Raw genomic sequence first — 21,690 nt, forward strand, 5'->3', positions numbered from 1 at the left:
GATAACACTTAGACATGAATCCATTAAATGATCTTTCAATCTTAAATAATCTTATTCATTTAAAGAATATTTTAACAAATTGAACAAAATTAACACTTCGGTTTGTACATGAATGTTCATAGCAGCATTATTCATAATAGCTAAAAAGTGAAACAACTGATAATATCCATCAATAGATGGATGGATAAACAAAATGTGGTATATCCATGCAGTTATTAGGCAATAATAAAATGAAGTACTGATACATGATACAACATGGATGAACCCTGAAAACACTGTGCTGAGTAAAAGTAGCCAGTCACAGGCTTAATGCACTATAATTCTATCTATATGAAGTATCCAGAACAGGCAAACCCAGAGAGACAGGGGCCAAGAGGGAGAGGAAGATGGGGAGTGACTGTTTTGGGCACAGGGTTTCTTTTTTTTTTGTTCTCTGAAGATAATATAATTTATTTAGATATCAATAAAGGAAGGGGATTTAGAGGGCTTCCCTGGTGGCACGGTGGTTGAGAGTCCGCCTGCTGATGCAGGGGACACGGGTTCGTGCCCCGGTCCGGGAAGATCCCACATGCCGCGGAGCGGCTGGGACCGTGAGCCATGGCCACTGAGCCTGCGTGTCCGGAGCCTGTGCTCCACAACGGGAGAGGCCACAGCAGTGAGAAGCCTGCGTACCACAAAAAAAAAAAAAAGGTAGGAGATTTAGGAGCCACACTTATAAAGAACCAAGAAGTAAAAGAAGAAATCAAAAGGACAATTAGAAAATTATTTGAGATTAATAAAAACAAAACCAAAACATACCAAAATTCATGAATTCAGTGAAAGTAGTGTTCAGAATGAAATTGATAGCTTTACATGCCTATGTTAAAAAAGTTATATCAACATCCTAAACTTCTCTATTAAGAACTAGAAAAAAGAGTAAATTAAACCAAGTAGAAGAAAGAGAATAACAAATATTAGAGTACAAATATCTAACGAAGAGAATGGAAAAACAATTGAGAAATTAAATAAAACCAAAATTTGATTCATTGGAAAAATTAACAAAATTGACAAAACTTTAGCCACACCAACTAAGCACAAAAGAGAGGACTCAAATTTCTCAAATCAGAAATATGAGATGATATCACTACCAACCTTATTGGAATAAAATCATTGTCATCATCACCATCATCTTTTACATATTTTTCCAGAAAGTAGAGGTGGGGAGGACATTTCCCAAATAATTTTAGGAAATGTGTATTCTCCTATGCCAAAACAAAGATATCACAAGCAAAGAAAATTTTGTATAAATATCTCTTATGAACATAGATGTGAAAATTCCCAAGTAAATACTAGAAAATCAAATCCAATAACATATAAAAAGAATATGTTGTGACCAAGTGGGAGTTATCCCTAGAAGGGAAGATTGAAATATCAATCAATGCATTACACCATATCAATAGAATAAAAGACAAAAACGTGATCATCTAAATATAAAAAAGGCATTTGACAGAATTCAACACCCTTTTATGATAAAAACACACACCAAACTGGAAATAGATGGGAGCTTTCTCAACCTAATAAAGAGCTTCTACATAAAAACCAAAGACCAACGTCACACTCAGTGATGAAAGACTGAATACTTTCTCCCTCATGCAAGGAACAGGACAAAGATGTCCTTGTACTAGAGTTTCTAGACAGGATGATTAGGCATTAAAAATAAATAAAACTCATGTGAATTGGAAAAAAATAAAACTATCTCTGTACTCACATGATATAACCTTTTATGTAGAAAATCCTAAGGAATCCATACACACACACACACACACACACACACACACACACACACACACACAACTATTAGACTGATAAACATGCAACAAGCTTGCAGGATACAAGATCAGTATATACATTTGAATACATTGCTGTACGTTATTGATAAGTAGTTGTTCCTGAGGTCTGGAGCAGGGGTGTGCAAACTACAGGTCTTGTGGACTAAATCTAATCAGCTCCTTGTATTTGTGAATAAAGTTTTATTGGAACACAGTCATGCCCATTAATTTATCAATACATATCATCTATGGCTTTTTTCCTGCCACAATAACAGAGTTGAGTAATTGTGACAGAGACTTTAGGGTTTCGTTTCGAAATGATAAAACTATTCTGGAATTAGAAAGTGGGCATGGTTGCACAACTCTGAATATATTAATAACCATTGGACCGTACATTTCCAAGGGGAGAATTTTATGGCATGTGAATTATATCCCAATAAAGCTGTTATAAAACATTAAAACTGGATGATTTTTATTTCAGGTGACTCAGGCTGTCGCAAAGCTGGGAATGTCCCAGATTCCTCAGAAGGATCTTTTGGAGACGGTTCGCCTAAGAGAACAAGTAACTACAAAAAGGTCTAAGCAAGAGCTGCCTCCTCCTCCTCCCCCAAAGAAGAGACAGATCCCTGTGGATCTGGAAACTAAGAAAAGGTGAGAACAGATAGAGACTATTTTCCAAACCCAATCCCGCACATAATGTATTTTGTACTCAGAACTTATTTTGTACTGATCGCTAATCATATGCAAATTTAGACATAATTATTGTAATGGAAATTCAACTACCGAACCACTCACTACCTCTGAGTCTTCTGAGTATTTCACTTTACACTGCTAAGCATCTAAATCATCTGGATGATTTTATTTATCTTGGGTTCAATTGGGAGAACTGTGTGACAGAACCCTTCTTCCTTTCCCATCAGTTATCTTGGGTGGATATGATTGTCCATGATCCCTCATTTATTCTTTCTTTCTCTATCACAGTTCCTACAGTTTTGCTTTAGATCCATCTCCTTATTCTTTGTGACTCTCCTTCTCTTCTCACCTTTAAAAAAACGTACTTCAGGGAAGTAATTCATTTTTAGTCTCCTTTTCTTCCTTCTCCCCCTTCTTTTCTTTTTTCATGTCTTCTTTCTTTGTTAATTCCTTTGTCATATTTATTAATAGATTCTTCGTGTTTTGCTTTAAAATCCATCTTTGGTAAAATATCTTTTCATTTCTGACTCAAAAGAAATGCAGGATCCTTATAGGAGGAATAACCATGGCTGGTGTATAGTGAACTTTTACTAGTGTCAGATCCTCTGTAGAGCTCTCCTGTGGGCGAGGTACTGTTCCTCACAGGCACTGGAGCAGGTAGTCTCAGAGCAGCCCTTGAGTAGTGCTATCATTCTTGCCCTTTGACAGTAGAATCCCAGTGCTTGGGTGAATGGGCTGTTATTTTTACCTGAATAAAAATGATATGATTTCCCCAGTTTAGCTTTTGTTAGACAAAGCAGGATTGTAATTTTATCTGATGACCTTCATTTTGATAATAAGGCTGTGTTCCTGCCTCCTAAGAGCATCTCCTTGCAGGACCACTGGACCTCTGAGTTGCAAGCAGCGGCTGTGGAACTTTGACTTCTGGAGCCAAGGTAGCAGATGAGGGAGATGCTTCTGATGTTGATATCACCATAGACCTTTCATTTCCTGAGTGTTTATATTCTGTCAGTGTATCTGGCAGGGTGTCTCTCCAGTGCTGACTGTGCATTGGAAGCTGGGAAGGTTGTAAAAGACTAGGGCGCATAAATAGGTTCTGGTACCAATTCTGACTCACAGGTTTAGTCCTACAAGACTGCTTTCTCTTCCTCCTCCCCTGCCCCAGACCAGATGCCACTTACAAGCCCAGGTTACCAGGTTACATGTTGAATTAAACAAGGCATAAAATTCCCCTTCTCTTCCCTGTTTCTTACCTACTGGCTACAGGTTGGAGGTTTCCACGGCCTCCTCCTTGGACTTGAGACGCTAGTCGCAAATCCAGGTTGTTACCTATATTCTGACCAACTGGTTATAATTCAGAGGTTTCTAACACCACCTCCTCTGGTTCAGTTAATTTGCTAGAGCAGCTTATAGAACTCAGAGAAGCATTTTACTTAATAGATTATCTGTTTATTATAAAAGGAATGCCACCCAGGAACAGCCAGACTGAAGAGATGCACAGGGCAAGTCATAGGGAAAGGGTGCGGAGCTCCCGTGCCCTCTCCAGGTGCCCCACTCTCTCTGAATATCCATGTGTTCACCAACCCGAAGCTCTCTGGACCCCATCCTTTTGGGTTTTTAGGGAGGCTTCGTTACATAGTCATGATTGATTAAATCATTGACCTTTGGTGATTGATTCAACCTCCATCCCCTCTCCTCTCCCCTGAAGTCAGGGGGGTGAGACCGAAAGTTCCAACCCTCTAATCACAGGGTTGGGTCTCCTGACAACCAGCCCACCTTTTTAGGTGGGATCCCAAAGTCATCTCACTAACATAACAAAGGACACCTTTGTTGCTCTCATCACTGGAAATTCCAAGGGTTTGGGGAACACGATGCCAGAAATACGGACAAAGACCAAGTATACATTTCTTACTCTAAATTACAATATCACAGTGCATAACTATAAGATCTTAAACACGACCATGTTATATAGGGTGAATTCTGCTGCAAGAAACAGAATACTGTACCCAAAGTGACTTAAACGATGAGGTCACTGATTATCTCATGTTACAAGAAGTCCGGAGGTGGGGCAGTTTTAATGGGATGGTGTGGGTCAGCATCCTGGCACCTTGTCTCTGCCCTCCTCAGCATGTTGGCTTTTCCCTTGTTTTCTCATGGTCCCAAGATGCTGCTGTAGCACTGGGCATAACATCCTTGCATAACCTGCTTTATAGGCAGGTAGAGCAGTTTTTCCTTATTTGGAGAAAAACCTTTCCTGGAAGATATCAGCTAACTCCCGCACCCTGGTCTCAGTGGCCAGGACTCAGTCACTTGCCCACACCCTGGGTTCCTGGGAGGTTGAAACTGTCCTGCCTTTTCAGTCTCTATGGTTGTGTTCTGGGGTACTGGGGCAGCAAGGAAGAAGTGTGGGGAGGGAGGTGTCTGTTGGGTGGGCAACTAGTTGTGAATTCCACAGTCTTTTATCCATGATTTGATTGATGCAGAAATGCCTTCAGTTCATTCCTGGACCAATGGAGGCTTGAGTACATCCCGTTCCTTATAATAGACGGCAGTGAAGTTTCATTATTAGAAATTTTGCCCAAAGTTTGCCCCTCTAAGTCTATTCATGTGTGCTAGTTTTGCATCTTGGAGTGATATAGAGCTACATCACCCCCCTTCAATATGGTACCTCTTCAGAATTTAAGGATAGGTTTCATATTCTAATTTACATTGTCCTAAAGTCTAAGTATTCTTAAGCATCCTAATGTGACATGGTTTCCAGATCCTTTAAGGTTTTTATCTGATGGAGAAACCACTATTAGCTTGTCTTAAAATGGGCTGTCCGAGCAGATGTGAACCTTGAATAACTGCTTAGCACAGCTTATAATACATGCCTCAGAAATGATGGTTTATTTCCCCTTCTCTTCTCCTGGTGCTGCTAGTGGCTGGTTTTTTTTTGTTGTTTTTTCAGTCACCACAGGGACAGTCATTTCCTATAATCTAGATACATTTCTGTTAACATGAGCTGAGATCACTGGGCCTCCAAGGCGTTCACATTGCACCTTCTCATACTGAGGGCAGAGGTGGAGTAAGTCTCCAAAAGGCCATTTAAAACATATGATCTGGTTTCTGCTCCTCTTCTCTGAAAGATTAAATAGAAACCGGCTCTTGAGATGACAGGAGGCGTGCACCATTGTTGGAGTGATACTGTGACCCCTGGTTATTTACCTACAGTGTCACAACATCCCATTCAAAGTACCAGAAAAATTTATCTTGATGCGAAGACAAATATTCGTAATTCACTAGAAACACGTTGAGCCAAGTTTCCCAAAAGAATCAGCAAGGACAACCTGTGCTTACCTGAAAGTCTCTGAAAATACCCAGATCTTGCTTTGAGAAACCCTGGGGCAAAGCCCTGGATAAGAGGACAGACGCCTCAGCTTGAATCCCAGCTCTACCTTTTGTTAGCTTTGCTGCCTGGAGTAGTTATTTGAAACCTCTGCGAGCTCAATTCCTGCATCACTAGAAAGGATAATAACAGTGTATACTCACAGGGTTGTTGTGAGGCTTCCTTGACTTAATAATGCACATAAACCATTTAGAGAAGGGCCTGGCACATGGCCAGCAACCACTGACTGTTCCTCTTCTTGTTCCTCCTCACTGGTTTTGACCGACTTTCTCAGCACCTCTAAAGTCTGTCCCCTTTTCTCCTTTCCACTGTCATTTGGTTCGGCTTCCAATACTACCACAGCCTGTTCTCTGGACTTGCCTCTCTTTATTCTTTCTCCTCAGTGAACACAAAAGGGTAAATATAATCATGTCCGTCCCATGCTTTAAGCCCCTCACTGGCTCTCAGCTGTCTTTTGGGTAAGGTCCAACTCCTTAATCTATCCTGCAGGGCTTTCCAGTCACTGGTCCCTGTGGCTCCCTGCCACACTGTCAATTGTTCCCCCCGACTAGTGCTTGCTATTCCAGCCACACCTAACTACTTATAGTGTGCAAAGTGTGTTCCTCCCTTTCTTTGTTCTCCTTTTATGCGGAAAACTCCCGGGCACAATGCTGTTGTTCCCCAGGAAGCCATTCCCTCCCCATTGGCTTAGGAGGCATCCTGTGAATTCCTGGGATTGTGTTGGTTTACCTTCATATTAAGAGCCCAGTCCAGTGCCTGGCATATAGGAGACTCAGTAACTACATGTTGAATTAAACAAGGCATTAACTTAGGAATGTCTGTACTTGTTCTTTTCTGCTGTTATCTAACCAAATATGTTTTTCATGATCTACAAAGGGTTTACGAAAGTATAAGTGGTTTCTTATAATGTTTAAAATTTTTATTTAATTATTTTCTTTATTCATTGACACTACGATTTTGTTCCTGTTTTTCATACTTTTAATTGTAAATGTATGATCTTATTTTGTATAGTTACTGTATTTCTCGGTTGCCTTTATTTTTGATGAGTGCTTAAAAACACATACCTCTTTCTTGAGCCAAGTGAAACAATAGAAGAAAATGACTGACATTTGGTAACATCTGAATTTCAAATCAGGTTTGATGCTATAAGTGCTGAGCTGTTGAACTGGATCTTGAAATCAAAGACTGCCATTCAGGCCACAGAGATAAAAGAGTATAAGAAGATGCAAGAAACATCAGAAATGAAAAAGAAGTTGAAGGTAAAACATAAAACAAAAATATTGCAGTGAATAAAATATTTCATCAGGATGGATTTGCTGTTGGCATAAAGATGTGATGGGATCCAAAGTCTTCCAAAATGTAGCCGTAAGATACCTTTTAGAATGCTGTAGTACATTTTGTTATTTTTCTGTTTTGGTTTTTTTTTTTGCGGTACATGGGCCTCTCACCGTTGTGGCCTCTCCCGTTGCGGAGCACAGGCTCCGGACACGCAGGCTCAGTGGCCATGGCTCACGGGCCTAGCTGCTCTGCGGCATGTGGGATCTTCTTGGACCGGCGCATTAACCCGTGTCTCATGCATCGGCAGGCGGACTTTCAACCACTACGCCACCAGGAAAGCCCGTAGTACATTTTGAATCTATGCAAGCTGGCTGGCATCAGATCCCTGTGTGGAGGAGGAGTTTTGTTTTTGTTTTTTTAATTTGAAGGATAGTTGATATACAATATTTTATTAGTTACAGGTGTACAGCATCGTGATTCAATATTTTTATAGATTATACTCTATTTAAAGTTGTTATAAAATAATGGCTATACTTCCCTCTGCTGTCCAATATATCCTTGTAGCTTAAATCTTTTTTTTTTTTTTACATCTTTATTGGAGTATAATTGCTTTACAATGGTGTGTTAGTTTCTGCTTTATAACAAAGTGAATCAGTCATACATATACATATGTTCCCATATCTCTTCCCTCTTGCGTCGCCCTCCCTCCCACCCTCCCTATCCCACCCCTCTAGGTGGTCACAAAGCACCGAGCTGATCTCCCTGTGCTATGCGGCTGCTTCCCACTAGCTATCTATTTTATGTTTGGTAGTGTATATGTGTACACGCCACTCTCTCGCTTTGTCACAGCTTACCCTTCCCCCTCGCCATATCCTCAAGTCCATTCTCTAGTAGGTCTGTGTCTATATTGCTGTCTTACCCCTAGGTTCTTCATGACATTTTTCTATTCTTAAATTCCATATATATGTGTTAGCATACAGTATTTGTCTTTCTCTTTCTGACTTACTTCACTCTATATGACAGACTCTAGGTCCATCCACCTCATTACAAATAGCTCAATTTCCTTTCTTTTGATGGCTGAGTATTATTCCATTGTACATATGTGCCACATCTTCTTTATCCATTCATCCGATGATGGACACTTAGGTTGCTTCCATCTCCAGGCTATTGTAAATAGAGCTGCAATGAACATTTTGGTACATGACTCTTTTTGAATGATGGTTTTCTCAGGGTATATGCCCAGTAGTGGGATTGCTGGGTCATATGGTTGTTCTATTTGTAGTTTTTTAAGGAACCTCCATACTGTTCTTCATAGTGGCTGTACCAATTCACATTCCCACCAGCAGTGCAAGAGTGTTCCCTTTTCTCCACACCCTCTCCAGCATTTATTGTTTCTAGATTTTTTGATGATGACCATTCTGACTGGTGTGAGATGGTATCTCATTGTAGTTTTGATTTGAATTTCTCTAATGATTAGTGATGTTGAGCATTCTTTCATGTGTTTGTTGGCAGTCTGTATATCTTCTTTGGAGAAATGTCTATTTAGGTCTTCTGCCCATTTTTGGATTGGGTTGTTTGTTTTTTTGTTATCGAGCTGTGTGAACTGCTTATAAATTTTGGAGATTAATCCTTTGTCAGTTGCTTCATTTGCAAATATTTTCTCTCATTCTGAGGGTTGTCTTTTGGTCTTGTTTATGGTTTCCTTTGCTGTCCAAAAGCTTTGAAGTTTCATTAGGTCCCATTTGTTTTTGTTCTTATTTCCATTTCTCTAGGAGGTGGGTCAAAAAGTATCTTGCTGTGATTTATGTCGTAGAGTGTTCTGCCTATGTTTTCCTCTAAGAGTTTGATAGTTTCGGCCTTACATTTAGGTCTTTAATCCATTTTGAGCTTATTTTTGTGTGTGGTGTTAGGGAGTGATCTAATCTCATACTTTTACATGTGCCTGTCCAGTTTTCCCAGCACCACTTACTGAAGAGGCTGTCCTTTCTCCATTGTACATTCCTGCCTCCTTTATCAAAGATATGGTGACCATATGTGCATGGGTTTATCTCTGGGCTTTCTATCCTGTTGCATTGATCTATATTTCTGTTTTTGTGCCAGTACCATACTGTCTTGATTACTGTAGCTTTGTAGTATAGTCTGAAGTCAGGGAGCCTGATTCCTCCAGCTCCGTTTTTCGTTCTCAAGATTGCTTTGGCTATTCGGGGTCTTTTGTGTTTCCATACAAATTGTGAAATTTTTTGTTCTAGTTCTGTGAAAAATGCCAGTAGTTGTTTGATAGGGATTGCATTGAATCTGTAGATTGCTTTGGGTAGTAGAGTCATTTTCGTAATGTTGATTCTTCCAATACAAGAACATGGTATACCTCTCCATCTGTTTGTGTCATCTTTAATTTCTTTCATCAGTGTCTTATAATTTTCTGCATACAGGTCTTTTGTCTCCTTAGGTAGGTTTATTCCTAGGTATTTTATTCTTTTTTTTTGCAATGGTAAATGGGAGTGTTTTCTTGATTTCACTTTCAGATGTTTCATCATTAGTGTGTAGGAATGCCAGAGATTTCTGTGCATTAATTTTGTATCCTGCTACTTTACTAAATTCATTGATTAGCTCTAGTAGTTTTCTGGTAGCATCTTTAGGATTCTCTATGTGTAGTATCATGTCGTCTGCAAACAGTGACAGCTTTACTTCTTCTTTTCCGATTTGGATTCCTTTTATTTCCTTTTCTTCTCTGATTGCTGTGGCTAAAACTTCCAAAACTATGTTGAATAACAGTGGTGAGAGTGGGCAACGTTGTCTTGTTCTGGATCTTAGTGGAAATGCTTTTGGTTTTTCACCATTGAGGACGACGTTGGCTGTGGGTTTGTCATATATGGCCTTTATTATGTTGAGGAAAGTTCCCTCTGTGCCTACTTTCTGCAGGGTTTTTATCATAAATGGGTGTTGAATTTTGTCAAAAGCTTTCTCTGCATCTATTGAGATGATCATATGGTTTTTCTCCTCCAATTTGTTAATATGGTTTATCACATTGATTGATTTGCATATATTAAAGAATCCTTGCATTCCTGGAATAAAACCCACTTGATTATTTGTATGATCCTTTTAATGTGCTGTTGGATTCTGTTTGCTAGTATTTTGTTGAGGATTTTTGCATCTATGTTCATCAGTGATATTGGCCTGTAGTTTTCTTTCTTTGTGACATCCTTGTCTGGTTTTGGTATCAAGGTGATGGTGGCCTCGTAGAATGAGTTTGGGAGTGTTCCACCCTCTGCTATATTTTAGAAGAGTTTGAGAAGGATAGGTGTTAGCTCTTCTCTAAATGTTTGATAGAAGTCGCCTGTGAAGCCATCTGGTCCTGGGCTTTTGTTTGTTGAAAGATTTTTAATCACAGTTTCAATTTCAGTGCTTGTGATTGGTCTGTTCATATTTTCCATTTCTTCCTGATTCAGTCTTGGCACGTTGTCCATTTCTAAGAATTTGTCCATTTCTTCCAGGTTGTCTATTTTATTGGCATAGAGTTGCTTGTAGTAATCTCTCATGATCTTTTGTATTTCTGCAGTGTCAGTTGTTACTTCTCCTTTTTCATTTCTAATTCTATTGATTTGAGTCTTCTCCCTTTTTTTCTTGATGAGTCTGGCTAATGGTTTATCAATTTTGTTTATCTTCTCAAAGAACCAGGTTTTAGTTTTATTGATCTTTGCTATCATTTCCTTCATTTCTTTTTCATTTATTTCTGATCTGATTTTTATGATTTCTTTCCTTCTGCTAACTTTGGGGTTTTTTTGTTCTTCTTTCTCTAATTGCTTTAGGTGCAAGGTTAGGTTGTTTATTCGAGATGTTTCCTGTTTCTTAAGATAGGATTGTATTGCTATAAACTTCTCTCTTAGAACTGCTTTTTCTGCATCCCATTGGTTTTGGGTCATCGTGTCTCCATTGTCATTTGTTTCTAGGTATTTTTTAATTTCCTCTTTTATTTCTTCAGTGATCACTTCGTTATTAAGCAGTGTATTGTTTAGCCTCCATGTGTTTGTATTTTTTACAGCTCTTTTCCTGTAATTGATATCTAGTCTTATAGCGTTGTGGTCAGAAAAGATACTTGATACAATTTCAATTTTCTTAAATTTACCAAGGCTTGATTTGTGACCCAAGACATGATCCATCCTGGAGAATGTTCCATCAGCACTTGAGAAAAATGTGTATTCTGTTGTTTTTGGATGGAATGTCCTAAATATCAATTAAGTCCATCTTGTTTAATGTATCATTTAAAGCTTGTGTTTCCTTATTTATTTTCATTTTGTATGATCTGTCCATTGGTGAAAGTGAGGTGTTAAAGTCCCCTACTATGATTGTGTTACTGTCGATTTCCCCTTTTATGGCTGTTAGTATTTGCCTTATGTATTGAGGTGCTCCTATGTTGGGTGCATAAATATTTACAATTGTTATATCTTCTTCTTGGATCGATCCCTTGATCATTATGTAGTGTCCTTCTTTGTCTCTTCTAATAGTCTTTATTTTAAAGTCTATTTTGTCTGATATGAGAATTGCTACTCCAGCTTTCTTTTGGTTTCCATTTGCATGGAATATCCTTTTCCATCCCCTCACTTTCAGTCTGTATGTGTCTCTAGGTCTGAAGTGGGTCTCTTGTAGACAGCGTATATATGGGTCTTTTTTTTGTATCCATTCAGCCAATCTGTGTCTTTTGGTGGGAGCACTTAGTCCATTTACATTTAAGGTAATTATCGATATGTATGTTCCTATTCCCATTTTCTTAATTGTTTTGGGTTCGTTATTGTAGGCCTTTCCTTCTCTTGTGTTTCTTGCCTAGAGAAGTTCCTTTAGCATTGATGTAAAGCTGGTTTGGTGGTGCTGAACTGTCTCAGCTTTTGCTTGTCTGTAAAGGTTTTAATTTCTCCGTTAAATCTGAATGAGATTCTTGCTGGGTAGAGTAATCTTGGTTGCAGGTTTTTCTCCTTCATCACTTTAAATATGTCTTGCCAGTCCCTTCTGGCTTGCAGAGTTTGTGCTGAAAGATCAGCTGTTAACCTAATGGGGATTCCCTTGTGTGTTATTTGTTGTTTTTCCCTTGCTGCTTTTAATATGTTTTCTTTGTATTTCATTTTTGACAGTTTGATTAATATGTGTTTTGGCGTATTTCTCCTTGGATTTATCCTATATGGGACTCTCTGTGCTTCCTGGACTTGATTGACTATCTCCTTTCCCATATTAGGGAAGTTTTCAACTATAATCTCTTCAAATATTTTCTCAGTCCCTTTCTTTTTCTCTTCCTCTTCTGGAACCCGTATAATTCGAATGTTGGTGCATTTAATGTTGTCCCAGAGGTTTCTGAGACTGTCCTCAGTTCTTTTCATTCTTTTTTCTTTACTCTGCTCTGCAGTAGTTATTTCCACTATTTTATCTTCCAGGTCACTTATCTGTTCTTCTCCCTCAGTTATTCTGCCATTGATCCCATCTGGAGTATTTTTAATTTCATTTATTGTGTTGTTCATCGTTGCTTGTTTCATCTTTAGTTCTTCTAGGTCCTTGTTAAATGTTTCTTGCATTTTGTCTATTCTATTTCCAAGATTTTGGATCATCTTTACTCTCATTATTCTGAATTCTTTTTCAGGTAGACTGCCTATTTCCTCTTCATTTGTTAGGTCTGGTGGGTTTTTATCTTGCTCCTTCATCTGCTGTGTGTTTTTCTGTCTTCTCATTTTGCTTATCTTACTGTGTTTGGGGTCTCCTTTTTGCAGGCTGCAGGTTCGTAGTTCCCATTGTTTTTGGTGTCTGTCCCCAGTGGCTGAAGTTGTTTCAGTGGGTTGTGTAGGCTTCCTGGTGGAGGCAACTAGTGCCTGTGTTCTGGTGGATGAGGGTGGATCTTGTCTTTCTGGTGGGTAGGTCCACGTCTGGTGGTGTGTTTTTGGGTATCTGTGGACTTATTATGATTTTAGGTAGCCTCTCTGCTAATGGGTGGGGCTGTGTTCCTGTATTGCTAGTTGTTTGGCATAGGATGTCCAGCCGTGTAGCTTGCTGGTCGTTGAGTGAAGCTGGGTGCTGGTGTTGAGATGGAGATCTGTAGGAGATTTTTGCTGTTTGATATTATGTGGAGCTGGGAGGTCTCTTGTGGACCAGTGTCCTGAAGTTGGCTCTCCCACCTCAGAGGCACAGCATTGACTCCTGGCTGTAGCACCAAGAGCCTTTCATCCACACGGCTCAGAATAAAAGGGAGAAGAAGTAGGAAAGAAAGAAAGAAAGAAAGAAAGAAAGAAAGAAAGAACAAACGAACGGAGGGAGGGTGGGAGGGAGGGAGGGAGGAAGGAAGGAAGGAGGGAAGGAAGGAAAGAAAGAAAGAAGGAAAGAAGATAAAATAAAGTAAGATAAAATAAAATAGTTATTAAAATAAAAAATAATTATTAAGAAAAAAAAATTTTTTTAAAAAGAAAAAACCAACCAAAAAAACGGACGGATAGAACCCTAGGACAAATGGTGGAAGCAAAGCTATACGGACAAAATCTCACACAGAAGCATACACATACACACTCACAAAAAGAGGAAAAGGGGAATAAAATCATAAACCTTGCTCTCCAAAGTCTACTTCCTCAGTTTGGGATAATTCGTTGTCTTTTCATGTATTCCACAAATACAGGTACATCAAGTTGATTGTAGAGCTTTAATCCGCTGCTTCTGAGGCTGCTGGGAGGGATTTCCCTTTCTCTTCTTTGTTCTCACAGCTCCCCGGGCTCAGCTTTGTATTTGGCCCCGCCTCTGCCAAAGGCGTCTGTTCTTCGCTCAGACAGGACGGGGTTAAAGGAATCGCTGCTTCGGGGGCTGTGGCTCACTCAGGCCGGGGCGGGGGGGGGGGGGGGGAGGGAGGGGCACGGATGCGGGGCAGGCCTGCGGCGGCAGAGGCCGGCGTGACGTTGCACCAGCCTGTGGCGCGCCGTGCGTTCTCCCGGGGAAGTTGTCCCTAGATCCCGGGACCCTGGCAGTGGCGGGCTGCACAGCCTACCAGGAGGGGCGGTGTGGATAGTGACCTGTGCTCGCACACAGGCTTCTTGGTGGCGGCAGCAGCAGCCTTAGCGTCTCATGCCCGTCTCTGGGGTCCGCGCTTTTAGCCGCGGTTCGCGCCCGTCTCTGGAGCTCCTTTAAGCGGCGCTCTTAATCCCCTCTCCTTGCGCACCAGGAAAAAAAGAGGGAAGAAAAAGCCTCTTGCCTTTTCGGCGGGTCCAGACTTTTCCCCGGATTCCCTTCCGGCCAGCCGTGGTGCACTAACCCCCTGCAGGCTGTGTTCACGCCGCCAACCCCAGTCCTCTCCCGGCGCTCCAACCGAAGCCCGAGCCTCAGCTCCCAGCCCCGCCCGCCCCAGCGGGTTAGCAGACAAGCCTCTTGGGCTGGTGAGTGCCGGTCGGCACTGATCCTCTGTGCTGGAATCTCTCTGCTTTGCCTTCCGCATGCCTGTTGCTGCGCTCTCCTCCGCGGCTCCGAAGCTCTCCCCCCTCCGCCACCCGCAGTCTCCGCCCGCGAAGGGGCTTCCCAGTGTGTGGAAGCCTTTCCTCCTTCACAGCTCCCTCCCACTGGTGCAGGTACCGTCCCTATCCTTTTGTCGCTGTTCTTTCTATTTTTCTTTTGCCCTACCCAGGTACGTGGGGGGTTTCTTGCCTTTTGGGTGGTCTGAGGTCTTCTGCCAGCGTTCAGTCGGTGTTCTGTAGGAGTTGTTACACGTGTAGATGTATTTCTGGTGTATCTGTGGGGAGGAAGGTGATCTCCGCGTCTTACTCTTCCGCCATCTTCCCGTCGTCCGTCGAGGAGAAGTTTTTTTTCCTCCTTCTTTAACCGGTTAATTGAGATGTGCAGGAAGGGACACTTGCTAAGGTGATCCAGTTGTCATTACTAATTTTAGCTTCATTAGATCTATCTTAATCTGGTACCTAATAGTACATGTGTGTATGCTGAAAATGTGTTGCCTTCCGAATGCAAGAAACTGTTTCAAATCCCAAGATTTCTTCTATAAACATTCTTTTTAGAGGAGAGACGTACTTAAAACAAATAAACACTATAAAATGTATGGGATTGTAGCTCTGCTGCTTTGTACCGCATGTGTGTTACTGTAAATTGCAACAGGAGATTGCAGTGATTTATGCCTTTGGGGTTCATTAAGTCTCTGTACATCCTTGCATGAATTATTTAGGCACCTAGAGCAAGTCCGTATCACCATCTACATCAGCAATGGCGTTTATAAAGAGTTTGGAGAATGTTTAAAAATAAGACGTATGTGTAGATATCAGTGATGTGAGTTAGAAAGTGGTAGGTACTGAGGGAATTGAGAGGAGGCCAGGCTTGCAGCTGTCTCTATACACTGGTGAAGTCCAGAAGGCAAAGTGACACTGAAGGAGGGGGCTTGGAGCTGGTCAGAAGGGCACACCAGGCAGGTGGCGCCCATGAGCAGAGGCTCAGAGGGGGGCAAGCGTGTTGTGATTCTTGGAACAAATAATTCGTTTTGCTTTGTGCTAGGCGTATGTGTAAAAGCAGTAGAGAGTTAAGGCTGGAGAGGTGGTTTAGGACCAGACCCTGGCCGACTTTGAATGTTTGGGTGAGAAGCTGAGACTGATGTTTGCCTTATCATTCCACTGTAACTGTTCTTATTTAGGCGTCACCATTGACGACTGCTTTCAAAATCCAAAGGATAGATTTCTATTCTCATCAGACTTCCTTTCTTTGCAGCATTTGCCACTGTTTACCTTCCCTTTTTACATGTCATTTAAAAAGGATATTGTTTTAAACTTAAAATGCTAGCAACTAGAACTCAATAATATAGGAAAAGGCAATCGTTTACCTATAACCAAACAGTATGTTTTTTTATAGGAATCCACAAATAGTCTAAAATTAGAAAATCTATTAATATACAGCATTAGTAGGTTTAAATTCAAATCAAATAAATTTTAAAAGATAATCATCTCAATAGTAGTACATCTTCTTAACATAGCTTTAAGATGTCCAGTTCAAACCATCAGCCAACATTTTACTTAACGGTGAACAATTAAAATAATTCTCATTAAAACACACATTTATGAAATTACTGTTATTATTTAATGTTATTGTTACTAATAATATCATCTCACTCTTGATGAGTTCTAAGATATAAATTTGATTATACAGCTCCAGCGCTTGCAATTAATTAATGACTTGCCATTGCTGTGGGGATAAAATGTAAAGGCCACAGTGCCCTTACAAGGCACTTCCAGACAGCTCTCTTCCCTACCTCTAAGCAGAAACTCAGCACCTCTCATTCACTCGTCAGAGCTCCAGCCCTCCTGACTCCTACGCTTTTCTCAATATCTTGCCTTCCCCATGTGTGGCTTTCCGGGCTCCGAATAGCCCTTTATTAAGCCTTTGCTGTGTGGCTGAAATGCCTCCTACTTCAGAAAGCCTCCTTTAGCCTCATTAGGCAGATTCCATATTGCTTTGGCCATACCTCCGTGAAAGCCCTTATTGCATTTATGTCATTATTTGTTTATATGCCTGCTGCCACTGCTTAGAAAGTGTGGACGATTTTCCCTTGAAACCTGTATTTTCAGCACTCTATAAAGTTCTTGGCTTATGGAAGGAGACCATGATGACTCTGGACAGGGGGAATGTGGAAGCACTGTTATCAGAGCCCCCTGCCCAGGGGATCAAGAGAGCCAGGCATGAGGACTATGTTCTATCATTTCATATCCTTCTGAAAGACTGGTAGATGATATTAATGATCATTCAACAACCCAATTCTCAAAGGCAGTAAAGTGGCAGAGAATTTGGAAGCTACAGTGATCTTTATGGAACAAGTCCCACAAAACACTGATAAATTAAATTCCATCCTGTGATCTAGGAACAATTTTACTTCCAGAAATTGTTACTATAATATTTGAGGGGATAAAAGTAACAATTGTGTATGTTTATGTAAGGCATGATTGGCAGTTCCTGTGTTTTACCTTTATTTATAAGTTCGTTTATTTTGTTGTTTTAGACAAGAAGTAGTAGATGCCAAAGATCTGAGAAAAATGTACAATAAAGAAAATTTAACCATTGCTTTAATCGCTAATTTTTCTTGCAAATTTGGGAAGTATCAACTTAATTTTATTTTAGTGAAAGAATAACTTGTTCCAACTGATGCAATACCTGGGTGGAGAATCCGTAGTCTAATCGACCACCATCATAAAAAAAGTAGCCAAAAATCAGTTTGTATTAATTGCAAAAAGCAGGTAATAATTTTTCTCCAGTTTGACAGTGACTTTTTACATTGATAGTTAGTTTAACAAAGATTAGTGGTGTTTCGTAGAATCTCTTGTTCTTTCTTGATCTTTGACTATAAAAATGGTTGTTTTACTTGGTCACATTAGGGTTTGTGTGGATCAAAATAGGAGAGTTAAATTTATTTGATAGTGCTTACATTCGTAGACCCTAGAAGTGGGATTCTTCTCCAGGTTGTCTGGTTGAAGTAATGTGGGTTGCCTGGATGCTTTGATTGTGCTATTTTGGACACTATTTGAGTGGCTAGATAATTATCAAATGCAGAAATTTCAAATAGTGACTGTGTGTACAACACCTATGTGTGTATGTGTGTCCATGGTTTTGCTCAGCTCTTTCTAACTAATTCTGGAAGATCTTGTCTTCCCCTGTCTCTCAGATATAGGGACATTGAGAATATAAAATCTTAGAGACATAAATATTAAAATTAAGAGCCATTCTTTGAATATAAAGGATAAAATACTTTGCTTTGGGTCCTAAAGCATATTGTTATTGTTAAAAATTTATGTATGAATTATGCTGGTAGTTGAAGTTTGTGTTAGACCCTATGCTTAGTGTAACACCAACAAATGATATTGGGCTCAAATTATTTCTGTCTTTCGTATTAATTAATTTATTTTTGTTTGGTGATCTCTGTCTTCATAGTTCATTCAGTTCATTTCAGTCAAACTGTTATTTTTATGGTGTGGAGTATAGTGAGGCCATGTATGTGAATAAATATTCTGGATCTAAAATACTAATTTTAATTACCTCCTCCTGATAGGAACTCATGTATGTAGTGTAAAATTTTTTCTTCTTATAAAAGAAACCAGGGACTTCCCTGGCAGTCCAGTGGTTAGGACTTCGCCTTCCAATGCAGAAGGTGTGGGTTCGATCCCTGGTCGGGGAGCTAAGATCCCACATGCCTTGCGGCCAAAAAACCGAAACATAAAACAGGGGCGGTATTGTAACAAATTCAGTAAAGACTTTTAAAGATTTTTGTTTTGATGTAGAGCATTTTTAAGGAAACCAAAATTTTATATTGTTTGTTTGAATTTACCTTTTGAAATTTAATCATCTCTAGTGTTCTGGAGGGTAGCTTGAAATGGCATAGCTTTATCTTGGTATTTTCTTAGGTAAACTTTGTAACTCCCACCTAAGAGAGTGTGGGAAGGACATTAAATATAAAAACTTCAGTAAGCATTAATACTATATTGAGAAGAAAGTCTGTACTATTCTTATATTGGGACTTTATTTTCAGGGATTAGAAAAGGAACAGATGGAAAGAAGTTCCAGACTCGATGAATTAAACCAAACCGGACAAATCCTTTTGGAGCAAATGGGAAAAGGTGAGAACCTTGATTTTTTTTTTTTTTTTTATATCAATACTTTGCCAGACATGTGGGAGTCAATTCTTAAAGCTACATCATCCAAGTGACCCATTACTCTGTTATAGTAGTTGATGATCTTTAGGAACAAAATAAGCTAAACCAAGGAAACCAGGTTTGGTACAGCAGTCGTGAAAGTCAAATGAAAACAGATAATTTCATTTTTTATAAACATTTCTGTGCTACAAGAGAACTCACAGAACTTAATTCTCATGCATTAGGTAGAAAGGTCCTACCGGACTTCACCGTGCTGGAATTTTTTGATGAAACTAGTTTGAGAAAACCAGTGATGTAATTATTCAAACATCTGTTTTACTGAAGAATTTGATGTGCTTTTCTAACTGAACTGAAGCATATATCTGCATCCTTACATAAGCAGACTCTGGGCAAATTACACTCTGTAAAGAAACTTCTACATTAATTATCCATGGCCTAGGATTTATTTCAAATGTATTGAAAAGAAGGAAAGGCCGGGAGAATCACCCAGTTGTGCTTTCATTTCGGTTCAACATTTCTGGTTTTAAAGCAGCAGTAGGATTACTGCTAACCACATGTAGAGAAGTAAAATACAGTACTGTAAAATTAGAATAATGGATAAAGTGGAATGACAGTGGGAAATGTTAAAAACCACTTTTACTCTCATTAACAAAAGGCAGACACTCCCCAAAAATGAGAAAATTAAACTGAACATACAGACCCTATTCAGACCAGTGTCCCCAATTCTAAGCTTCCCACCCCATCCTAAAAATTTTTAATAACAGATTTTTTTAAATAAATGAATCTCTGCACTCTGATTCTGCCACACCCACTAAAAGCTGACACAGACATGAATTTAATTCAGTTCATAGACTCATGAAATTACCCCACATCACCCAGATAAAGTCTGGTTTCCAAGCTACAGTGTCGATGTAGAAGTGAAGAATCTATGATTGTAACTAACATAAATTTAACACACAATTTATTGTAATTATTGAAGTATCTCAAGGGAAATCATATTCTCGCTCTGTCTCTAGGTCCCTTCAAATAAATACTTGAAAAAGTAATCTCCAAATGGGGTGTCCACACCCAGTAGTAAGACACCTAGCTAGGATGGAGTTGGAATGAAAATACTATTCTGTTTGGAAGGAAAGAAGGAGGAAGGGAAGAAAGGGTGGGAGGGAGAGAGGGAGGAGGGAAGGAAGAAATTAAGCTGTACAAATGATCTATGACAGTGGTACATTGATCTATGACAGTGGTACATTTCCATAATTTCTAAATAAATGAACATATACTGGGCATATACATACTTTTGTGTATGTATGTGTGTGTGACCTCAGTATATACACAAAATAAATCAACATATTTTTCAAAAGGCAGAGGGAAAAATAATCCAAGCTTTTTTTAAAATGTGGTTTTCTGGGTTGGAGGAGGGTGATTGATCCATTAGGGACTCTAGGAAACTTTCTGGAGAGGTGGAAATATTCTATGTATTGATAAGTGTGTGTAGGTTTCTCAGAACAGCACAGTTCATGTATTTCAATGTAAGTAAATTTTACTTTAAGAAATGTGAAAATAATAATAATGATTAAATGGGTGAGGAGTGAGTAGGGTATATAGATAATTCAAGAATGGTAGAATGTCATTAATTACTGAAGCTGGGTAATTGGTACAGGACGTTCATTCTACTGTTCTATTTATTTGTATATATTTCCATTTTCTATAATAAAAAGTCAAAAAATATAAAGATTAAAAGCTACATTTTAGAAGATTCTCGTCAAACTAATATTCCTAATTCTGCCGTGGGTGTCTGTGGCTTTTGTCAAGGAGAGTTTCAGCAGACCTCCAAAGCACTTATTGTTGGAGTAAGGAATAGGGTTTATAAGAAAAGCCTTTCAAAGCAAGGTGAGAAAAAGAATCATATGTAAAACTGCTTGGCAAAAATATTAATCTTTACATTCCCCTGAGCCACTGGGTCTGTGGGGGAAAAAAAGTTCTTTAATGCAGGTAAAAATTTCAAATATAAATAACACCTTATCGGGCTTTCCTGGTGGCGCAGTGGTTGAGAGTCCGCCTGCCGATTCAGGGGACATGGGTTCGTGCCCCGGTCCGGGAAGATCCCACATGCCGCGGAGCGGCTGGGCCTGTTAGCCATGGCTGCTGAGCCTGCACGTCCGGAGCCTGTGCTCTGCAAGGGGAGAGGCCACAACAGTGAGAGGCCTGCGTACCGCAAAAAAAAAAAAAAAAAATTCAAATAATCTCAATGAATTTACCTTAAGGTAACTACATTTCCCCAATGCTGCCGAAGTAAAATTTTCTTTTACCACCTCCCTCCAAAAAGAATTCCCAGTATATCAACATATAAGCCTATGGAATTTGATGATGATCCTATGTTTTGTAAACATTTCCCTTGATTTTAATAGTGATAGATTGAAAAGCTAAAGTCAAGTGAGAGTGACAGGAATATGTTATACGTTATCCCTTCTAGAAAATTAATAAAAGGATGGGATATTGATTTTGGCTTTTGATTAGTCATCTAAGAGTTGGATGTCCTGTAGAAACAGCTACAACTTTGGATCTCTGGGAATAAAACAATTATTTTAAAAGACAATATACAGTTTTCCTTTTTGAAAATGTAAATTGTGCTTTATTTATTACTTGCCACTGGTCCAAACTATATCAAGCTTAGAGGAGGGAGATTTAAATTTTGAGAATTGGTTTGAAAGGGTAAATGGATACTGAAATATTGTCAGTGAATTAAAAAAAACTATGGAAGAAGTTTCTTCAGCTTCCCTAGTACCTAAAATGAGTACCTCTTACCGATTTTCTGGATTAGTGGTGATAATTTTCCATCTCAAAATTTTATTTGCCAGCTTAATTTTCTTTCTTGTTAATCATA

At 39.5% G+C, this 21,690-nt stretch overlaps 1 protein-coding gene across 4 annotated transcripts in view; it reads left to right on the plus strand.

Moving 5' to 3' along the window:
- UTRN (utrophin) overlaps positions 1 to 21,690 on the plus strand; it is a gene marked incomplete at its 3' end in the record, with an annotated part of 496,004 nt that overhangs the window by 133,314 nt on the left and 341,000 nt on the right. For all 4 annotated transcript variants that reach the window (XM_082668645.1, XM_082668646.1, XM_082668647.1 and 1 more), the window contains 3 exons: positions 2,290 to 2,459; positions 7,025 to 7,148; positions 18,689 to 18,776. In XM_082668645.1, coding sequence (XP_082524771.1) covers positions 2,290 to 2,459; positions 7,025 to 7,148; positions 18,689 to 18,776 — 382 coding nt within the window. The remainder of the gene's footprint in view (positions 1 to 2,289; positions 2,460 to 7,024; positions 7,149 to 18,688; positions 18,777 to 21,690) is intronic.

The sequence above is a fragment of the Grampus griseus genome (genome assembly GCF_964374135.1).
Source record: "Grampus griseus genome assembly, chromosome: 13".
NCBI classification, from domain to species: Eukaryota; Metazoa; Chordata; class Mammalia; order Artiodactyla; family Delphinidae; genus Grampus; species Grampus griseus.